A 22,089-nucleotide genomic window follows, 5' to 3' on the forward strand; every position below is an offset into this window, starting at 1 on the left:
TCAAAAAGAACCGGCTGGAACAGGTGAGAACAGGTGTCACTTCTACGGTCAAATATTAAATGCATTTTTGAGGGTTGGAGAAGAGAGACAAAAAGTTGGAGAAAAAGTTTCAAGAAATCAGAAACAAAAGGGGCATGGCGAAAAGGGAAAAAATTGGAAGAATGAGGGAAAAATGAAATGTTTTTTCTTTTTTTTCTGGTGTTCGGGGAGATTAGGTAAACGAGATTACAATTTTATGAGGATTTTGGAAGATTCATGCAAAAAAAGAGGAAGTCAAAATCTGATTCTGGTACATTGTGAGATTATTTATAAGGGATTTAGATCACAAAAAACGGAGCACACGATTTCCAAGGGACGAGCCTATGGTGGAGACCTTCAATGAAACATTGGTGGGGATAAAAGTACTCCCACTATAATTTTTCCTACAATTTTATTTGATCCACAGTCACTGAACTGAATTGAATTCCAAACTTTTCTGCTATTCCGAACTTCAGAATTTCTGAATTTTTGATCTCGGAATTTTAGAATCTCAGAATCTCAGAATCTCAGAACTTTCAGGACTTCCGAATTTCCGAATTTCGAAATTTATGAATTTATGGATTTCTGAATTTATGGGTTTCTGAACTTCTGCTACCGTAACCTAAAAATATTTTTATTTACCAAATTAATCTTCTCGATTTTCATGCTTTTACAGTAAATTTTTTCACTATCAAAGGGCAAAATATCAGAAAACTCGACAAAAGCAGTGAAAACGAAAAAATAAAGCTCAGAAACAGTAAAATATTTTTAGGTTACGGTAGTTTTCGGGACCTTCGGGAACGGCCAAAGTCTATTTGGGGCAATCCATGGCAGCTACCGTTTCTGACGAATGAAAATAAACTTTTGACATACTAAATAACTTCCAAAACACCGCTTTCCATGAGTCAGAGTGACCGAATCAAATGGACTTTGCATAATAATAACAGTAAGCGCAACTGATCGTGTGTGTCATAGTATCATTTTGGATTATAATTTAGGGAAACTGGACTTAAGTAACAAAAGTAACAAAAAACGGTATTTCTAGTCGTCGGATTGAAACTATGGACTTCAAAAAAATACAAAAAAACTTTGGAACAGGGATTCTAGAAAAAGTGCAAGTGGAAATGACACCTTTCTTAAAACAGTGATTGTGCGCAAGACATCCGTGCAAACAGTGTCCAAGAGTGCAAGCGGAGCAGAAAGTGTGAAAGTGAGGAGTATATTTCTTGTTTCCTCTCTCGTCTACCTTTTCGTGTTGCTCTCGTGTATGCAGAACGCAAAACCTGCACACATATAAAAAAAACCAACGGCGATTTATGTTGAGCATTCGGAAGAGAATGGACAAGTACAGACAACAAGAAGAGACACGAGAAACTTTTGTAGACTGTTTGATTTTGACCAGTTCTCGATTCTCTTTGCCCTGAAAAAGAGAGAAGAAAAAAGAAATGGAGAAGAAGTTGGAAATTTATAGAAGTTAAAAATATGAGTATGGAAGTACAGTACCGGTCAATAGGATATACAACAGCTTTTCAGTTGATTTCAGCAATTTTGGCCGTTTCGAGCATTTTCAGGATTCCGAAGCTCGGCTGTCAAGTGTCCCACTTTGAAATTTTCGGTGTANAACAGGCCTAGATTGGAAACTTTGTATTCACAGAATTTTTTGAAAATGTTTTCAGTTATTTGCTGATTTCTGAAGAACACCTTTTTTATGTTTTTGTACTGAAAAGTGAAAAACGCATGTGTCGAAATCGACAGATATCTGAAAAACTAGGAACTTTCCGAAAATTCTGTAAATGCAAAGTTTTCAATCTTGGTCTGTTTTCACCCTCCGAAAATTTCAAAGTGATTGGACGCTTGACAGCCGAGCTCCAAACTCCTGAAAATTGTCAAAATGACCGAAAATCAACTGAAAAACTCGTTTTTGTATATCTTATTGACCGGCACTGTTTACATAATAGGTTTCGGTAAAAATTAAACTTCGAATTGCAATATTTATTGTTAAAATTCAGAAGAACCCTCCAAGAGTTCCAGAATCTCTAAAATTTTAGATTTAAGGAATTCAAAGGTTTTTAGGTTTTCGCTCAATGAAAAAAGTGAGATTTCCATCTAAAACCGAACAAAAAGAACAGAACCTCTGTTTCTGTTTTGTAGTAACACAATGCTCTTTTCTCTGCTTCTTTTCTCTCCAGTATAATCTGATTAGTAGTTGTTTCGCGCATTTATTAACTGGACAAGAGAGGTGACAGAACCCATCCGATGGACACAGTGTAAAACACGGAATAAATGAGTGATGATGATGGTTTTAGAGGAAAAAGAGCAACGAGAAGAGCACAAGTGAATGATTGGAAATTTTTGGGAAAATCGAGTGGGAAGGGCTGATCGAAAAGCGGACCGGAAATGAGACAATTTAAAATATGAAATTGAAATTCCATTCGTAATGATGTTCAGATTTGACCACAAAGAAAGAAACAGGACAGTTCCCACGAGTAATGGCGAAGTTAAGAATGGAAAAAAGCGGTAATTTGAAAAGAAAAAAAAAGGGAAGAAGTGAGAAAGTGAGTAATTATGAGTGTATGAGAAGAACAAGAAGAAAAAAACAAAAAGTACTCTAGACTTTGGTGTTTTGAGAAAATTAAGGAAAATTAAGGAAAAGAAGGAAGTTTCCAAAATCAAAACACTCAAATTTAAAAAGTCTTTTTTCTGAAACTCAAAAAATTTCGATATTCCGAAAAAACCAAACATCTATTAGAAGAAATTCAAAAAATTCAGATAGAGATTCCGAGATTCAGAAATTCGGAAATTCGGAAATTCAGAAGTTCAGAAATTCAGAAATTCAGAAATTCAGAAATTCAGAAATTCAGAAATTCAGAAATTCAGAAATTCAGAAATTCAGAAATTCAGAAATTCAGAAATTCAGAAATTCAGAAATTCAGAAATTCAGAAATTCAGAAATTCAGAAATTCAGAAATTCAGAAATTCAGAAATTCAGAAATTCAGAAATTCAGAACTTCAGAAATTCAGAAATTCAGAAATTCAGAAATTCAGAAATTCAGAAATTCAGAAATTCAGAAATTCAGAAATTCAGAAATTCAGAAATTCAGAAATTCAGAAATTCAGAAATTCAGAAATTCAGAAATTCAGAAATTCAGAAATTCAGAAATTCAGAAATTCAGAAATTCAGAAATTCAGAAATTCAGATATTCGGAAATTCAGAAGTTCAGAAATTCAAAAATTCAGATATTCGGAAATTCAGAAGTTAAGAAATTCAGAAATTCAGAAATTCAGATATTCGGAAATTCAGAAGTTCAGAAATTCAAAAATTCAGAAATTCAGAAATTCAGAAATTCAGAAATTCAGGGATTCGGAAAATCAGAAATTCAGAAATTCGGCAAACCAGAAATTCAGAATTTTAGAAAAAAAAAATTAAAATCCTAGATCTGCTGATTCTCTGAAAAATGTGTTCTCAACTCAAAATTCCATCAAACCCATTTTCACTTGACCCCAAATCAGATTTCGTACATCTGACCCAGAATATCAGTTTACCAAAAAGACAAGAAAGTGTGGAGAGGATATGTCGAAAAAAAGTAAAAAGTTCACTCAATTCTTGCTTGCTCAGCTGTGCATCGAGGGGTCACAAGGGACTCCAAAATTCATGTGTGGATGACAAAAGGGAGATGATCCTAGAAGAAGAAAACAGAAGACCTCCACGAAGAAGAAGAAGTCCGAAGAAGAAGAACTGTTGTCGAATGATCGATGAAATGTCAGGAGATCTATTTCAATTTATAATCGACTTGACAAAAAAAACGCAACAACCGCCCGACGCAGTATATTGGATTGGATAGTTATTATTATAGAACCATCTGCCGCGATTCAGACAGGCAACTAACCACGATTTCAATTCCCGTAATATGCCCTTCAGTTCGGACAGCTTCTTCTTCTTCTTTTTCTTTTTCTTCTTATTTTCTTTCACTTATTCATCTTCTTCCTGTTTGTCATCGTCTCACTCTCGGTACCTCTTTTTGGAAAAAGACGAAGAAGGAGAAGTCGTGCGAGTACTTGAAAAAGTCCATGAACTGCCGGCATGCTTAGAGTATTAAAATTTTTATGACCATGTAAAAATGAAATACATAATTTTTCATGAATGAGTGAACACTCTAAAAAACAGTCGAATTTGAGCCCATATATCTGATTTCTTGCGAAAGACATCAAAAAGTGATCAAATAACAAAATGTTTATCACAATATCAGCAACATTTCAGCAACATACTATTTTTTGATTTCTTTCTCAGGAGCTGAGATATATGGGCTCAAATTTGACGGTTTAATTTGGCGTCCTATTAAAGTGTTTACGGTATGTGGTTTTTAAAAAAATCTGACAAAAAGGAAATTTTCAGGATGGGTTCAGCTCAACTTCTACCACCAGAAATTTCTAAGCTCACCCAAACAACATATCAATAAATATTCGGAGTACTAACATCTGAAATGAGGGAAAATGCACAACAATGTAGACATAAATATTTGAGTCGAGAGCAGTCATTCATGATGAACAGACAAACAAATTGTACGTTTTTATGAAGTTTAAACTTTCCACTGTTTCTCCTTACTCTGAATTTTAAATGATGTTCTGTCTGCTTCTTTCAATGGGGTACTCCGATCAAATTTTCCCATGCATTGAAATGTTTCAAAATCTGTGTATTCACCTAATATTATTGCGAAAAGTTGAGAATAAACGGAAATCCTCGAAAAACACAGTTGAAAATAAAAAGGGTGTCGAATAGGGACCGGGGTTTGAATTCCCGCGCAGTGAGAAACCTTTTGCCACAGCGGCAGGATGCCTTTTTTAAATGTGGTCGATAGTTGTTTTTTTCGGGAATTTCGGCTTTTTTTCGCAATAATCCTAAGGATATACATGACTTTTTAAATATTATGCAGTAAAAAATAAATAAGGTCTGATTGCTCCTCCGAAGTTCATCATCGTTCAAATGTTAAACCCCTACGTCTACGCTCCCGCACCGTCAAGTTTGAGCTCAAATCTCTCAATTCCTATGCAAGATATCATACATGTGTCAACTGACAAAACACTTCTGATATTATGGTCAACAAATTATCAGTGGACAACTTTGTTCATATCTTTGACAGGAACCGAGAAAAACTGACTCAAAGTTAAAAATCATACGGACCTTTTATCACAGGGTTTCCGGTAGTTACTTTGAAATTGCCGATACACCGAAAAAGGCAATTGACCACTCAAGTGGTTTTCTATCACTTCTCGTGTCTTGTTTTTGTTTCAAAGAGATTCAGAAAGTAATTGAAGTAGACAGTATCTGTTCAATTAGGAAATGAAACATTTTTTTGTCAAGTGATTTCTATCCGTTGTTTATCTTTCCATTTTGAATACAAAATTTGTTTTGTTTCTTTGAAAAATACTGCTTTAGTTATGGTTGATTAAAACCAGTGTTGCACGGACAGTCCGTTGTCCGTGTCCGCTGTCCGTGGAAAAAATATTCTGTCCGGTGTCCGGTGTCCATTGTCCGTAGAAATTGTCTTTGTCCGTCCGTTTACCAGAAAAATTTAAATTCAAATTTTCCGTTAAAAAAAACAGTAAAAATGGTGGATGAGCTCCGATTTTCTTTTCCATGGTTATTCTCCATCGGTAGATCCTATTTTTTCAGCAAAAAATTGTCGATTTTGGAAAATTTTGTCCGGTGTCCAGTGTCCGTTGTCCGGACATTTTTGGCTGTCCGTTGTCCGTGAAAAATTTTTTGTCCGTTGTCCGCTGTCCCTTGTCCGTGAGAAAAATATTCTGTCCGTTGTCCATATCCGTTGTCCGTATAAAACATTTTTCTGTCCGTGCAACTCTGATTAAAAAGTTTTTTATGGGTCATTCATCTAAATTAATTAATTCTTTGAGGTGTTCATAATAAATTCGGGTAATTAAAATTTAATCCCGATATGACAGATTGAAAGATTTTGAGCTTCGTAATTATCATTCTTGTGGTGGAGCAGAAGGGTTATAAACTGGCAAGTTGTGGAAAACAGGATATTTTGGAACGAATGGTTTTTTGTGCTCCTCTGTATGAATATGAGTTCCATCTGTACCGTACATGGAATCTTGATAGGATGGTGGAGGAGCTGAAAGGATATTAATTTCTTTCATGTGAATAAGTTATTGAAAACTTACCGCTTGGCTGGACAACTCCATCTATCTTAACTGGATAAGACACTTCTGGGTATGGTGGAGAATTAGGGCTAGATGGGTAGTCTGGTGGAGGAGCGACTCCATTTCCGATTGGGGAAGGAGTCGGAAGTGTGGGATTTGGTTGATAATATGAGGGAGGGAGATACTGGTGGATGGGCACTGTTCCAATTAAAATTGATGTTTCGCAATCAATACTACTGAAAAAAAGTAGTCGATGAATTCACGCTGACATCCACATAATATTCGACTGTGATGACTGGGGAGAACTGATTGATGGTTGGAGTTACAGACGGAAGACGGAGTTCCAATGCCAAATTATGAGAATTTCCAGGTTCAACTGTCAATGGCTGGGTTTGTGTTATGACAGTGTTGGAGTTTAGTTTAACTTCTCCTCGGGTTACTCCACTAATTTCTGTAAAATTGAATGCGGTGCCGTTTCGATATGCCATGAAAGTGCATCGTTGGATGATTGTTGCAGTAACCATAGTCACATTTACAGATGATTTATTCACAATATGAAGGTTGATAGGAACAGTCTCTCCAGGAACGAATCCAGTCTTTGGTACGTCTAACTTCACAGACAGATATCCTTTTTTGAAACAACAGCATCCCAGATTTTCACTGGCTTGGTCTTGAAGAGGAGTCATTGCATTTGGAATGAAATTTAGGTCAAGCATAGGCGACACTGAAACATTAAATTCATACGGCATTAAACGTTCCCAGTTACCAGTAATGCATCTTTTAGATGTTTTGTCAAACCTCCAGGGTCGATCAACTTCCGCAGTCACCGAGTACCTGATGTAACCGTATTTCCCTTCAAAACTTGGTGGAATGTTAGAGGGAAGTCTATAAGAAAAAGGCCATGCGTATGTGCCAGGGATCAGACAACTCTAAAAAATGATAAGAACATTAAGCGAGGTTTGAGATTATAGAAATACCGATCCATCAAAAGATGCCCAAATGAGGATCTTGGTCTCGAGGTATTTAACGGTGGCTGAGTAATCAACCTTTTTCTGACGATTCTCAGTATTTCCGTTGCCATCTCTGAAATTTTGTTCGTTTTAAGGAAGTTTTTCAGAAACTTCAGACTCACGTGTGTCTTTCAGTTTCATATTCATGCCAATTGGTGTGAGCACGACCATCTAATTTCAGATGAACAGCTCTGGCTTTGTAATTTTCAGAGGTCATAAGAATGACACGACCAGAAATAGGATTACCCGGGAGAAAAACTTCCTGGGGTTGATCGAATTCTACAAGGAGTTCTGGTTCGGGCATCTTAAAAATAGAATAAGTTTAGAGAATGGAAAAGAGGGACAAATGAATGTTTCGATAGAAATGACCAAAATGGTTGATCTTTATACGAAACAGTTGTTGTTCCTCATGATAAAGACTCTTTGATGAATTGAACCACGAGAAGAGATTCAGAAGACTTCGAACGTCAATATTTCTGGGAAAGTCTTCTACAGAGAAGTGAAATTTTTGAATTCGTAATTTGGAATTCGGAAATCAGAACCGAATTATCGAATTCGGAACTGGGAACCGAAAAATTTCCGGAAGTCGAAAGTCGGAATTCCGGAAGTCTCTGATTCTACAAAAAAGCCTATTATCTCTTATTCCGTCCAATTAAAAAGAAACAGGCAACTCATGTTTATAAATTAGTTTTAATACTTTTCGTTGTTTGTAAAATTTAGCACACGAAGAACAAGAAGAGTGATAGCAAGAAAAAGCAGTATGGGACCTTGGAACATAAAAGTTGTTAGCAAGCAGGATGAGAAATTTGGTGAAAAAAAAATCAAAATAATTATTCTTGTGGTGGAGCAGACGGGTTGTAAACTGGCAAATCGTTGAACACTGGGTATTTTGGAACGAATGGTTTCTCGTTTTCATCGGTGTTGAGTTGTGTTCCATCAGTTCCATACATGGAGTCTTGGTAGGAAAGTGGTGGAGCTGAAAATCATTCAAATCGTAATGCTTTTGGACTGAATCTGTTTTACCACTTGGAATGGCGATTGTATCATCTTTAGTCTGATATGGTGTAGCTCCATTTGGATACGGTGGAGCGTCACCGGCTCCAATATCAGCGGGAACAGAATCTTCTTGAGGTACGAACCCATATCCTGGGGGAGCTACACCGGCTCCGATCGAAGGCGGAATTGGAGTTGGCATAGCTGGCGGAATAGCTGGATTTGGTGGATAGTAGGCCGGTGGAAGATACTGGCGAATTGGAACTGTTCCGATCAACACACCCATCTCACAATCAATATCACTTCCGAAGGTAGATGATGTGTCAACGGTTACTTGAACGAGGTAGTCGACTGTTATGACTGGAGAGAACTGGCTGATGGATGGAGTTACAGATGGAAGGCGAAGTTCCAAAGCCAACTTGTGCTCTTTTCCTGGCTCAACTGTAATTTTTTGAGTTTGTTTGATAACAGTATTCGCATCCTGCTTGGTTTCTCTTTGCGAAACTGCCATTACACTGTCTCCCGTGAAATTGAAGTTGCTTCCACCACGGAAAGCAACGAAATTGCACTGCTGAATGATCTTTGCTTTAACTTCGGTGACTGGAACAGTTGAGTTGTTGAGAAGATGAAGATTGAGGGAAATAGTTTCTCCGGGAACGAATCCGGTTTTTGGAATATCAACTCGCATCTCCAAATATCCTTTTTTAAAACAACAGCATCCAAGATTTTCGGCGGATTGGTCATGAAGAGGAGTCATTGCATTTGGGATCACATTAAGATCGAGCAATGGGGATACTGTAATAAACTCAGTTGAAATCGAAAAATATGATATATCGTTTTTTACCAGTGATGCACAGCTTCTTTGCCTTATCAAATCTCCATGGTCTATCAACTTCTGCTTTCACTGAATATCTGATGTAACCGTATTTTCCTTCGAAACTCGGTGGAATATTCGATGGAAGCGTATACGAAAATAGCCATTCGTATTTTCCAGAAGGCAACTCATTCTGAAAATTATTTTTTTGAAAACAGAACATTCTCGAATGTACTATACCGATCCATCTTGAGAAGTCCAGAGAAGAGCGGTGTTCTGGAGATAACTGACGTTTGCAGAGTAGTTCACACGGTGTTGGACGTACCGGACCTTTCCCTCATGATCCCTGAAAAAAATTTTTGATGCGAATATTTTAGCTTCTTCCTTCTGAAACGGTGTTTTCGATGACTTACACTCTTCTCACGCTCTCATAGTCATCCCAATTCGTGTGTCCGACTCCTTCGAATTCAATCTTCACAGCTCTTGCTTTGTACTTGTCTTCAGTGACCAAGATGACACGTCCAGAAATTGGTTGACCAGGGAAGAAAACCTCTTGCGGCTGGTCAAACTCCACATGGAGCGCGGCGTCCGGCATTCGAGAGCTGCAACTGGGAGATTCTAATAGAAAATGAGGCGAGAAGCGAGGAGTAGATAAATGGAAAGCGGAAAATTCAGTTTTTTTTCAGTTATTCAGGTACAAAAAAGCCGGAGATGTGGAAGAGAAACTAAATACGGAAAATTAAAAAATTTTAGGTTACAGTAGTTGCCGCTATGGCCCTACTGCGATTTTTCCCCGGTGTTCCAATTTTTACCAGAATAATATACAATGCACTTTATACTACAAAAACCGTACATTATTGTCACCGATTCTCTGAAAAGCGACACGAGAGATAATATTTAGAACGAAACAGAAACAACATCAGAACGTTGTTGAATAGAGTATGTGAAATAGTTTAGTTTATTTGTAGCATCTCGAAGTGTAATTTTAAAAGTAGCTAAAATTCCAGAAACTGAACATCAAAAGGACGCGGAAGTGCTGAAACAAAGAAAACGGTCAAGGGTGTTGTTGGAAAAAAAGGGAAAAACGCGGAATGGAACAAGGGAAAAATGAGAGAGGGAACGAATGGATAGCCTTGCATTCTCTTTTTCCAGAGAAATAGTGTTGTTAAATGAGAGACTTAGGAATGAAGAGAAAAACGTGTGGAGAGAGGGCGCCGGCGACTCTCTAGTTCAACTAAAAGAAGCACGCAGACTGCCCTCGGTTTCTGGTGTTGGGAGCCGGAGACGAAATGAGAAAAGGGTTCAAATAAATGAGGGGTGGAAAAGGGAGCTATTCGAGAAACGCTCTTCGAGGCATAAAACGAGCTTATGTACCGAGAGGAAAAACCTTCGTAACGGTTTTCAGAGAATCAGTAATAATATTGAACGGTTTTTGCGGTATTACCCTGGTTCGGAAAACCAAAGATGTGGAGAGAAGCCGGTGACCGTGGCTGAAGGTTCCACAACGACAACTACCGTGACCTAAAAATATTTTCATTTTCAAGATTTATTATCTCGATTTTCGTGCTTTTTCAGTCAATAAATAACAGAAAACTCGACAAAAAGTATCGAAAACCGAGAAAAATCAGTAAAAAAACGAGAAATAAAATCCTGAGAATAAAAATATTTCTAGGTTACTGTAGTTGTCGCTTTGAGACCTTCGGCCCCGGCCACCGGCGTTTCTCTTCCATAATTATATTTTTGTAACAGAATAATATCATAAACACTCTGTTCTGTATCAAATTACAACTATATTTCATGAACGAAATCAAATCAACTTTTATCAACATTATCAAACGTTATTTAAAAAGAAGAGAGACATAGGAATAAGAAAAAGTTTGAAAAGTTTTATATGAAAGAAAATTCGAGAGTGAGTCATACAGGAAGCAACAATCTTGAGAAAGATAAGAAAGCGAATTTTTAGATTCCATAGTACGGGATTTGATAAGTGAAGTCGGGTTTCAGATGAACTTTCCAGCTTTGCGCAGCGTTTCCATCGACGAACTTTTGAGATGCTACTATAATTTATGAGACATAAAGAGCATTTGAAATATTAAAACTTACAAGAACTTGGATCCAATGGAACATTGCCAACAAGAATATTCAAAGAGGCATCCTCAATCTTGTTGCAGAATCCGGTATCTGCCCAAATTGAAACATTGTATTCCACATTGATGCATTTCGAGTTTCTGATTGTAGCAACCACAGGTGGGATCACGAATGAGAACTCGAATGGCATGATCTCATCTGGTTGAATTTGGCATCTTTCAATTTTGGTTTCGAGTACTGTTTTTTCGGCCTGGCTTTTGAATCCTTTTGCATTTGCTGGGTTTCTCTTCTTGTTCTTGCCCTGAAGTTCCTCACGATATGTAACCAAACGGTTAAGTTTCGCTTGGATGATTCGAATTGGTTTGGATGTCTTGTTATGAATACGCCCGTTAATAATTACAGTTTCTCCTGAGACATATCCAAGCTTTGGAGAAGCCAACTGAAAATTCTATTATAAAAAGGAAAATGGAATTACAGTAGTCCCACTTCGTAAATAACAGATCCACGACTCGGAAGACATGGAAAGCAGTGACAGAAGGAGACTGTGGAATTCAATTCCATTTTCGTTGGCTCTCCAGCCTCAGCAATATTATTCAGATCAATGATTGGGGAGACAGTTACTGCCCTTTCAATATTAATCTGTTTCGAATTTGGAATATCCATATGAAGAAGTACCGAGTAACGGATAAACCCGCCTTTCCCCTCGAAACTCGGTGGACAATTTTTCGGAAGCTCGAAAGAGAATTTCCATTCGTAGTCTCCAGCTGGGAACGTATTCTAAAACGACTAACTTCGATTTTATCAGTCTATCAAAGATTTAGAATGATTAGTCGAATTATAGTATGAAACTGTTGAAAATCACCTCTTCATTTTCCGGAGCCCACACTTCATGTTTCATCTCCACGTAAACATCTTCACTTTTCTTTCCAGCTTTGGATACGTTGGATTTTCTGTAAAAATACTATTTCGATCTGATTTGGGCATTTTTTTCGTCGGCTTTCCCACCCTATTTTGAAAGCGTTGATAGCTTTTCCGGTGAAAGTGATTTCTACACTCTTCGCCTTCATATCCTTGGTAGTTGATACCCATGCTCGTCCGGTGATTTCTTCCCCCGGAAGATAAACATCCTTTTCAAATTCTATTTCTGGTTGACATAATGCCATTATTCCTGAAATTATTGGAATCATACTTGTAGACTGGACCCTGGCGAATCTTCGCGGGTCATAGTTACTTATAGAACCAATTTTTTAAATTAGCTGAACTAGGTATGATAGAATTCAACGAGTTCTACAAAATATTATATTTTGAAACGCCGTATCTTGTCAAAGTTACAAGCCATTAAGCTGTGACCGCTTGGCTCAGGCCGTTTTTGGCTCGTAACTGTGTTCATTGACAAGATACAACGTTTGAAATAGTATAATTTCGTAGTACTTGTCAAATTCTATCATACCAAATTTAGTAGGTCCAAAAATTACGATTCTGAAAGAAACTATGGTAGAACCCACGAAGGCCCGCCAGGGCCCCGTTTACAATTATGCTGGAATAAAGGTTTTTGTATAAAAATTTCTTTCAACAAACTAAATAACAACAGAAAAAAGAAAAACCAATAAAAAAGGAGAAAAGAAAGTGAGATTCTGGCAAGAAAAGAGATGCAGAAATGAAAAATGGACAATGCGGAAGCGATAGGTTTTTGAGGTCAACCCTTGTCGACAGGGAGACAAAAAATGGGTAGGGCAGATCGGAAGAAAAGAGACAACAATATTTCGAAAAAATGCTATCAAAAGAATTAGGGTGTCTTGGTACGTATTATATCTGATCAAAGAATTCCAAATGGTAAATCACATGATTTGATAAGGCATTAATTAGGTGATTAACAACCAATATGTATGAATGGAATGCATTGTACTTTATGATATATTCTTTTTGGAAATCAGAGGTATGGAAATGTGTGAACTTTCAAATTTCGTGATCATACTATACTAATTCGTATAAATCTCTATGCATATTCTGAGAACGCGAGGATTCATCTTAATGATATTTGATCGAACACTTTCGAAGAAGAAGAAGAGGATATCAAATTACCAGTATTAAAACCAATTCATTTATCAAAATCACAAAAGTTCAAACTTTAGTCACTATCCTCGGAATGATATGCAGCTTCTGAATGCCCGTAATATGGAACTTGATAACGGAATTTTGGTTTCAAAAGTGTCGACCAGCACTTCGCAGAATCAGCTTTGACGAATTTATGGGAAGGAACTGAAAAATTTGAGTCATACAGTACCGATCAATAAGATATACAAAACCTCATTTTTCTGTTGATTTTCGGTTATTTGTCGCATTTTCGGGAGTCTGAAGCTGTCAAGCTTCCGATCACTTTGAAAATTTCAGAGGGTGTAAAACAGATCTAGATTGAAAACTGCATTCACGACGTTTTTGAATAAACTTAGCTTTTGAGTTCATTGCCGATTTATGACGGACACCCACTTTGTTTCTATTTTTGTACTGAAACATGAAAAAAGCAGATCTCTTTCAGAAATCTGAAAATAGTTGAAAAACTAAGAATTTTCAAAAAATCCTGTAAATTCCAATTTTTCAATCTAGGTCTGTATCACACCCTCCAAAATTTTCAAAGCGATCGGAAACTTGACAGCCAAGCTCCAGACTTCTGAAAATGGCCAAAATGGCCAAAATGACCGAAAACCAACTGAAAAATACGTTTTATCTTATTGACCGGTACTGTATGTACCATTTGAAGTTTCCCAAACTCACTTAAACTGGAATCTTTTTCGAGTAATGGCACATTTCCAACTATCAAATTGAACGTTGGAATCTCCGAGGAATCACAGTACTGTCTATCTGCTGCCACGGTGATGAAGTATTCAACATTCACAAACTTGGAACTTCTGATTGTTGCAACCACGGGCGGAACAGTGAATGAAAATGAGAACGTCTTTGTGGTCCCTGGTTCAATGTCACATTGTTCGGTAACTGCTTGCATCACAATTTCCTCTTTTTTACTGTTGTATGAGTCTGAAGCACTGTCCATATCTCGGCGAGGTTTGAAGATATCATTGGACAAATCTTTTCGATATATAACTCTTCGTTTATATATTGCTTCAATTTCACTCAACGTTTTTGAAGATCGATTCTCAATTGCCCCTTTAACAGAGACAGTTTCACCGGCGACATAACCAAGTTTTGAAGATTGGATCTGAAGAAAAATACAGGTTTTTTCTCGATTTGACCTTAAGAATTTTTCAAAACTTCACATGATAATTAAACTAACTCACTGTGTAACACACCAATCCATTGTTCCCCAGGAATGGGAGACAAGCACATTTCTGGTTGAACTTCTCAACTTGAATATCCACAGGCTCATTGACACCCGGAATAGAGTTCAGATCGATGTTTGGGGATACTGTAACCGCACTGTCCACTTTTGTATCCAACCAATTTGGAACATCAATATGGACGCGAACAAAATAACGAATGAAGCCGAAAGTTCCTTCGAAACTTGTTGGGCATTCCTTTGGAAGATCAAACGAGAACTTCCATTCGTAGTCGCCAGCAGGAAAGTTGTTCTGAAAAAAAAAGTTCCATAAGAAAAAGAGATTAATTATCACATGATGGTCTTCAGGAGTCCATACAACATGCTTCATTTCCAGAAACAGTTCTTCTGCTTTTTTTTGAACGAAGTCTTCAACCGGGCGGTTCCTTCTTTCTCCATCAACTCTCCATGCTGTGACTGTTAGCCCCATAAATGTGATTTCCACATTTCGAGCAGTCATATCCTTTTTTGTCTGGACCCATACTCTACCTGTCACCTGTTCTCCGGGAAAGAACACACTTTTTGTGAACTCAATTGTTGGAGTACTCCAAGCCATTTCACTGAAATTCATTTTTGATTGAAAAACTGGAAACTCTAGTCTAAAGTGTAATAAAAAGTTCAAACGAGAAATAGTTGTGAAAAGAATAAAAAAACCTAGAGATGGAATGTGTAACAAAAATGAAAAGAGATAGAGGAGATGACCGACGAGAGAATGAATCGTTCGTTACGAGGAAGTATTTTGGAGGTTATCGAGATGGATGGAGAGAGACAGAGAGAAAGGCAGTAAAATGGTACTTTCGAGAATAGCAGTGAGAACGAACAGTGCAGAACTATTAAGATTTTATATTCAAATTTCGATACTACTCTGGAGTATTGAAGTTTTGAAAATGCAGTTTCCACTAAATGCATTTTTTTTATTTCAACCTTGATTGAAGTTTTCTAGATTACCGTAAACACTGTAATAGAAGGCCACTCTATACTTGCACTTTGAGCTCAATTATCTCGATTTTCTTTATCACTTGGCAGGTTTTGTACATTTCTTATAGATATCGAGATAATTAAGCTCAAAGTGCAAGTAAAGGCCTTCTAATAGAGGCTTAACTTATTTTTGATAACGAGAATTGACTTTTGTAAACTAAACTGTTTGATTTAGAGTTGATTAATTGAGTTGGCTTCTCTGATCGATTAGAAGAAAGGGAAACTAGTAATCGGAATCTTAAAAAAATGTTTTAATTAAAAATTTGAAATCAAAATATTTATTCAAACAATGAACTCTGATCAAACATTGAGAGAGAGAGAGAGAGAGAGAGAGAGAGAGAGAAAAAGTGAAATGGAAACCAAAAGATAATCGGTCAAAACCAGAAGGTAGTTGAGTTTATCTAGAGGACAGATATAGGATAAGATTACGAATTCCATAGATATGTTCATTCGGTAATAAGTTGATTAGGATAAACCTTTTTGAGAGGAAAATAACTTTTATAAATTAACTATTCATAAATTCAAATTCAAAGTTTTTGATATTTAGAAAAGTGATGAAAACTGCAAGAAAATCGAGAAAATAATTGACTTTTTACCATTTTTGGCAAAACTGTAGATTACTGTAGAATTACTGTAGATTACTGTAGAAAACCTTATATTTTATGGGTTTTTTTGCAAGCAAATTCACGTTTATCTGCATTTTGACGTGATTGTGTTTGCAATAAAAATACAAAAGGAAATTAGGTTTCTACAGTAATCTACAGTAAGCTTCAGTAATCAAAACAACTTTCCATCTAATTTCAGACAAAGAAAACCGGAAAAATCGAAAAGGAATCTTTGAAAATAGCTGAAAAACCAAAAAGGTCTAAAAATTTCGCGAAAAAATCAAATAGAAAATAAGTTTTTCTTTCGAAAAATTTCTAAATGTTTAGGCTACGGTAGTTATCGTTGTGTAACCTTTGACCACGGGTACCGGCGTTTCTCTTCGGCAGATCGCATTATTTGTACCTGAATAATACGGATTCTATAGTTTTCATTCCAGTAATCCTTTCTGTTTTTTTCTGCAAAATTTTCGTATCGTATTCTAACTTCTGAAAGTTATTTCTTCCAAACATCATAGTGTCTGAAATTCGTCTAAATGATTAATGTAAAGTGTGCGCTTCAAAAAAGGATTTCTGTGTGTTGGAATCAAGAATTGTATTCAATATATCAATAAAACAAGAAAAACAACGGAGCATCATCGTAAAGCACTGATAAGAAGGGTAAAGCCATTATGCAATTAGGAGAGATTGTTGAGAATCATGGTACAACAGAAGGCACATAAATATACATTGTCTAATCAGTACTCGGTTTGAGGAACGTCGTCATGGCGTTTGATTCAGTGTGTTGGTTGGAGGGGTCATCGATGATTTCGTCGTCGTTTTCGTCAATGAGTTCTGAAACTAATATATACAGAAGAAAGCTGAAAAATCGGAAATCTTACGAGTAGCTCCTCGGTAATGTTTGTGTGATGGTGCATACATCGCGAGCAAGATTAGCACGTAAATGTTGCACATCCCAAATGTTCCAGTGAAGAATGCAGATGTACTTCCTGTTAGAAATCCGCTTCTAGCCTCATCTCCGTGAAGTTGTGCTTCTCCATATTGTTTCATGAAGTAGGCGAGAATGGTAAATCCCGCACAGAGGACAGTGAACAACATCAAGAATTTGAATCTGTAGATGACACCTTCCACTTTTAGTCGCCGATTCTCACTCGTCTGGTATAGTTGAGCACTGCGTTTGTGTTTGATTGTTGTCCAGACTCGCACGATTTTGAATAGCAAAAAACCAAAATATGCAACTGTGCAAATGGCAGATATGAAAATAGCGACGTATGCGATTTGAGATCCAGTTGGAGATGACCAGACACTGTAGAATGGATCATAGAGTTGGACACCACGTTCGATGAGATCGTAAATGAGAAGAGCACCTGAAGCAATGATGATGAACGATAGGTTGAATCGATAGGACTTCTGAAAATAGATGAGAAAAAAAGTTGTAAATTCTACATCAAGGGGCATACAATATTGTTTCTGGTCGTATCATCGATAAGGTGTTCGCCAGCGAAAATAAGCCAGAAGGAGAAAAGAACGGTATAGAAGAGTCCTTGACGAAGATCGGAAACGAGAAGGAGGAACGGTAATCGGTGAGTCAGTGAGATCCATTCGATTGGGACTGAAGTAGAAATTTTATAAAAAGGAAAATCGAGAACAATATAACTTACAATCTAGAATTGCAAGACTTAGACCGAGATAAAGAATGGCGCGTTCCAGCAAAAGTGGATTTCGGGCGAGTTGATTAATCTAAAAACACTTTTTATTATATCAGATATAGTTCAATCAAACGTACTCTATTATAATACCACCAAAGACAAGCCCCCACAATTGGAGTCATCAGAGTCTTTGTCCAAAGCCAGAGGAGAGTGAAACCTCCATTCTGATGAATTTCGATGAGTCGCAGACCGCTGAGTTTACCGATTTGGCAGTTAGGATTCTTTGGATTGTATTGACAAGCATGCTGATCAATTGGAATGCGAATGTTGACAAGGTAGAAAGGATAGGAACTTGAACCGAGTTCGAACAAATCCAGCATGTCGCAATTGTAGGTTCCACCGTCTTTTTTCTAGAAGACAACTGTTAGGGTGAAATTTCATATGAATAACTAACGTCTTCTTCTGCAATGGTACACTCGAGAATTCGTGTGACATTTGATGTTGCTAGCTCTTTCCAGTCATTTTTCTTCGACGCATGCTCTCGATATCCCATACGAACTTCCAATTCAATTTGTGCATGTGGCACGTATTTGAAGTGTTCACTGTATTCTACTTCGATTTGAAGCACGCCGAGCAAGAACTGGAACCATGGAGAGTACTCCAGTTCGATTCCATCTCTGTAATGCATAATATAAACTTTTCAAGTGGTGGAAATTCGATTGCCCACCTTGCATGAGGCATTTTAGCGATGAACACAATTTCGCGAAGATCAAACGAAGATGGCGTGAATTCCGAGAGCTCTTCTATTTGATGACAGCTCTGAAAATTTGTTTTTTTTAATAACCTTGAGCTATCAGTCTATTTACATCTCTGTGAATCCATTCTCCTGAGAGGCCTTTTGTTTCGTCTCGACACGAGATCATTTCAAATTCCATGTAAGAAGATGGAGATGGAGCTGGAAATTTGGAATATGTTCAGAATTCGATTTAGTACTAAAACTCACCATACCAGACGCCAACTAAGAAAAAGAGAATCTGAACTGCAAGAAGACCTGCGATTATGACGAACAGTTTTCGATTACTCAGATTTTCGATGACAGCACCGCCCGCCATTTTGGAAGCTGGAACATGAGGATTAGAAAGAGGGATTGAGAAGAAAAAAGAAGGAGTAGAAGCAATTGAACCAAATAAATAGATCGCAGGCAATAAAGTAGTGAAATAAGATAGTTGCGGACCGACCCATCAAGAAGAACAGAAGAAAAGAGAGAAAAGGAGAAGCATGTGGAAAGAATACAATTGTTTTCGAATTTTGAAGTGAGAGTATTCGGAGAACTCAGGAAATGTATTTACTAAACTTCAGTAGAAATTTCTATCAGGGATGTTCGGAACGTAATTCGGAGTTCCGATTATGTTCGGAATAAGTTCCTACAGAATTATGTTTTTTTTTCTGAATTGTTTTGAAATTCTACAGTATGTCAAAGGCGCACACAAAAAGTCTTCTTGCGGGTTTCGAGCGGAACTGTTTTTATATTTTTTTTTGCGTTTTCTAAATTTGTTTGTCAATTTTTTGTGGTTTTGAGATGAGAAAGGAGGATTCCGAAATATAAAAAATCGGAATATTTCGAAATTTCGACAATTTGAGTGATCAAAGAAAATTGTAATCTGACAACAAAATAATGGTATTATTTTCAACCCAGCCGTCTACCCAATGGAGAAGAAAACGTCGTTTGCATTTTATGTATGCGTTCTTGCTGACCTTCTCCTTCTGTCTGTCGTTTTACGACACCCGGCACCCTTCCAATCCATCCATCCTTTCTTTCGAATTGTAAAAAGAGCTGAGTGTGAGACAGAAGAGAAACAGAGAGGCGGTGAAGGAACGAAAACTGCCCAAAGCGAACCGGCTGTGTGTGTGTGTGACATGTTCGGTAAAAGTTCAATATCAACAAAGTATTAGGATAGGCACCCTTCATCGGCGGATTAGAAACAAAAGAAGACGGCTTAGAGCAACATGTGGGCCCGCAGAACGTATCGATATGATTTATGAATGGGTAGGAGTGCAGCCATGAGAAAAATTGGTTTTAGTAAATTTTTGCAAGCGTCAACAGGCGGTTGGCTTTGGAAGAATCTGAAAACTGCTCTGTAATTGTGATTCCATTGAATTCCATTTAGGTCAAAACCGCAACATTGGACTTTCGAAGGACGCACATGGAGAAAACGTGAAGAGAACGAACAAACAAAACGAGGAGAAAACAATAACAAAAATTTTAGGACAAGAAAAATTGTTGATCTTTGAACTGTGAGCTGTGAACACTAGGTGCTTATTTAATGTTGTCACAAACTGTGCCTTTACCAGTCTTACTATATGAATTTCAGTTTTTTAGGACTTTTTTTAAATGTTTTCGAAAAAATTTTACTCCTTTTCCGTTTTTGCACTAGAAATTCTATGCCGTCTGTTTTCTCTCACTGTCTATCTCTCTTTTTCTGCATAAAGTTTCGACACATTTCGAACTTGTTCTTGACAAGACCGAAATTGGGAGAGAAACCATCAAATGAAGCATTTTTTTTTTCTAGAAACCCATCGTTAAAGTTATTGAGACTGCAGTCGCTATCAAGATATCGAGGCTATCAAAGCGGCGAGACCGTTCTCTATGCGATAAGATTGCACGATCTTCGAATCGGAGAATTCTGCTATTTATTGATTCGATTTTCTGACAGACTTTTGCTATTAAAATTGGTTTAACTGTTAAAATTGGGTAAAAATTCGATTTTGAAACAAGGAAAAACAAAGAAGAATTCGAGACTCCACCCCTTCCTCGGAATCGGTGGAGTGTTAAGAATTCGGTTGAAAAAAATCTCCCGAAACTTTTTTTGAATTGTCGTAAAATTGAAGGTTTCGTCTGCAAATTTGCGTAACAAAAAAGTGCGAGTTCAAATTTTAGGCAGCTTGTTTACGAGTTTCAACATAAATAAATAAACAAAAATAATATTTTTTCTTGAATTTTATTCGACTCAATTGATTGTCAGAAATACTGAAAAATGACGTTTTCTTCGTTAATCCTTCTTCGAACCACTTCCATATCTTCAGCTTTTTTTCAGAAAATGAATCTCCTTCGAACCTTCAACGCAACGCTAGCTCGTCGTCCTCTCGCGACTCAAGTTATTGTATCTGGAGCAGTTTGTGGAGCAGGCGACGCCTTCACACAGTATTTGACTGGACAGAAATCATGGGACTACAAGAGAACCGCCCGTTTCACATGTCTCGCTGCTGTCTTCATTGCTCCACCACTGAATGTTTGGTTTCGAGTTTTGGAAAGGGTTCGACACTCGAATCGGCATGCCCAGGTCTTCAGTCGAATGTCAATTGATCAGTTTATGTTCAGGTAAATATTATGCTCGTATCAAAAAAATCGGAGCTCTCCTTATTTATTTTCTTGATTTTCATTGCTTTTTGTCGAGTTTTCTATTATTTTCCAAAAAAGAAGGATACTTGAACCTTTTGATAATCATAAAAATGACAAAATTTTTTAAAATGCGCGAAAATCGAGAAGTTAATCTTTTTTTCTTCGATTTTTCTTGCAAATTTTTAGACCTTTTTAGGGTTTCCAGCTGTTTTTGACGATTCTTTTTCGATTTTTCCGAATTTTTTGACTGAAATTTCATGGAAAGTTGTTTCGAATACTGAAGATTACTGTAGGTTACTGTAGAAAACCTTGTAGTTTGTAGTTTTTTGCAAGCAAAATCACGTCAAATGCAGACAAAAAAGGTTGCAAAAAATGCAAAAATGTAATCTACAGTGACCAAAAAAAACGTTCCATCAAAATTCAGACGAAAAAAAACCGGGAAACCCGAAAAAGAATCTTTGAAAATAGCTGAAAAACCTAAAAAGGTATAAAAATTTTAGCCAAAAAAGTCGGAAATTTGAATTTTGATAGTGATAAAACTGAGTGAAAATACACGAAACTCGAGATAATGGAACTGGAAACCTCCTATTTTCAGTCCATTCTTCAACGCAATCATTCTAGTGAATCTCCGTCTTCTAGAAGGATTTTCATTTTCCAAATCAGTGGATAAAATGAAGAATGACTGGTACGATGTGTACACTTCGAGTTTGAGACTATGGCCGGCAGTTCAATTGATCAATTTTTATTTCGTTCCTTTGAACTACCGAGTGATCCTTATCCAAGTCGTCGCATTCTTCTGGAATTCGTGGCTCTCGTTCAAAACCCAAACTCCCGCATTGGAAGATCCAACGATTGAGGCACCAGCACAGTATAAAGAAGATTAAATTTTTTGAATTTTATTTTTATTGTTCTTGTTTCGGGTCGTCATTCAAGTTCATTTAAATAATTTATTTTTCAAAAAAAAAAACTTTTTTTTGGAAGGGAGAAACAATCTGGAGCAACTTTTGAATGGGAAGAATATCGTATTTACATACAGAAAACAAAACC

At 37.0% G+C, this 22,089-nt stretch overlaps 6 protein-coding genes across 6 annotated transcripts; 1 reads left to right on the forward strand and 5 right to left on the reverse strand.

Annotated features, from left to right (window-relative positions):
• Positions 1 to 6,003: 6,003 nt before the first annotated feature.
• CBG20688 lies at positions 6,004 to 7,491 on the reverse strand (the record flags this gene model as incomplete). Its single annotated transcript, XM_045242685.1, has 5 exons — positions 6,004 to 6,149; positions 6,199 to 6,361; positions 6,441 to 7,106; positions 7,155 to 7,260; positions 7,310 to 7,491. 5 exons carry the CDS (start codon positions 7,489 to 7,491, stop codon positions 6,004 to 6,006), a joined length of 1,263 nt encoding a protein of 420 aa, XP_045097109.1.
• Positions 7,492 to 8,017: 526 nt separating this feature from the next.
• On the reverse strand, positions 8,018 to 9,589 carry CBG20689 (the record flags this gene model as incomplete). The annotated part of the gene is made up of 5 exons (XM_045242686.1): positions 8,018 to 8,163; positions 8,211 to 8,975; positions 9,025 to 9,187; positions 9,235 to 9,340; positions 9,408 to 9,589. The coding sequence occupies 5 exons, from the start codon at positions 9,587 to 9,589 to the stop codon at positions 8,018 to 8,020; spliced, it is 1,362 nt and encodes a 453-aa protein (XP_045097110.1).
• A 1,364-nt stretch (positions 9,590 to 10,953) lies between these two features.
• Cbr-arrd-14 lies at positions 10,954 to 12,245 on the reverse strand (the record flags this gene model as incomplete). The annotated part of the gene is made up of 5 exons (XM_002631478.1): positions 10,954 to 11,051; positions 11,098 to 11,521; positions 11,569 to 11,859; positions 11,945 to 12,032; positions 12,088 to 12,245. The coding sequence occupies 5 exons, from the start codon at positions 12,243 to 12,245 to the stop codon at positions 10,954 to 10,956; spliced, it is 1,059 nt and encodes a 352-aa protein (XP_002631524.1).
• A 965-nt stretch (positions 12,246 to 13,210) lies between these two features.
• Positions 13,211 to 14,969, reverse strand: CBG20691 (the record flags this gene model as incomplete). The annotated part of the gene is made up of 4 exons (XM_045242687.1): positions 13,211 to 13,341; positions 13,855 to 14,296; positions 14,376 to 14,666; positions 14,709 to 14,969. The coding sequence occupies 4 exons, from the start codon at positions 14,967 to 14,969 to the stop codon at positions 13,211 to 13,213; spliced, it is 1,125 nt and encodes a 374-aa protein (XP_045097111.1).
• A 1,757-nt stretch (positions 14,970 to 16,726) lies between these two features.
• On the reverse strand, positions 16,727 to 18,754 carry Cbr-mig-14 (the record flags this gene model as incomplete). Its single annotated transcript, XM_002631480.1, has 9 exons — positions 16,727 to 16,827; positions 16,875 to 17,403; positions 17,454 to 17,605; positions 17,655 to 17,733; positions 17,780 to 18,052; positions 18,097 to 18,319; positions 18,370 to 18,461; positions 18,509 to 18,597; positions 18,646 to 18,754. 9 exons carry the CDS (start codon positions 18,752 to 18,754, stop codon positions 16,727 to 16,729), a joined length of 1,647 nt encoding a protein of 548 aa, XP_002631526.1.
• A 1,986-nt stretch (positions 18,755 to 20,740) lies between these two features.
• Positions 20,741 to 21,900, forward strand: CBG20693 (the record flags this gene model as incomplete). The annotated part of the gene is made up of 2 exons (XM_002631481.2): positions 20,741 to 21,021; positions 21,638 to 21,900. Coding segments are annotated over 2 exons (544 nt in total), but the record flags the coding sequence as incomplete, so codon positions are not given.
• Positions 21,901 to 22,089: the final 189 nt, after the last annotated feature.

The sequence above is a fragment of the Caenorhabditis briggsae genome, assembly GCF_000004555.2.
Source record: "Caenorhabditis briggsae complete genome, chrII, whole genome shotgun sequence".
Lineage (NCBI taxonomy): Eukaryota > Metazoa > Nematoda > Chromadorea > Rhabditida > Rhabditidae > Caenorhabditis > Caenorhabditis briggsae.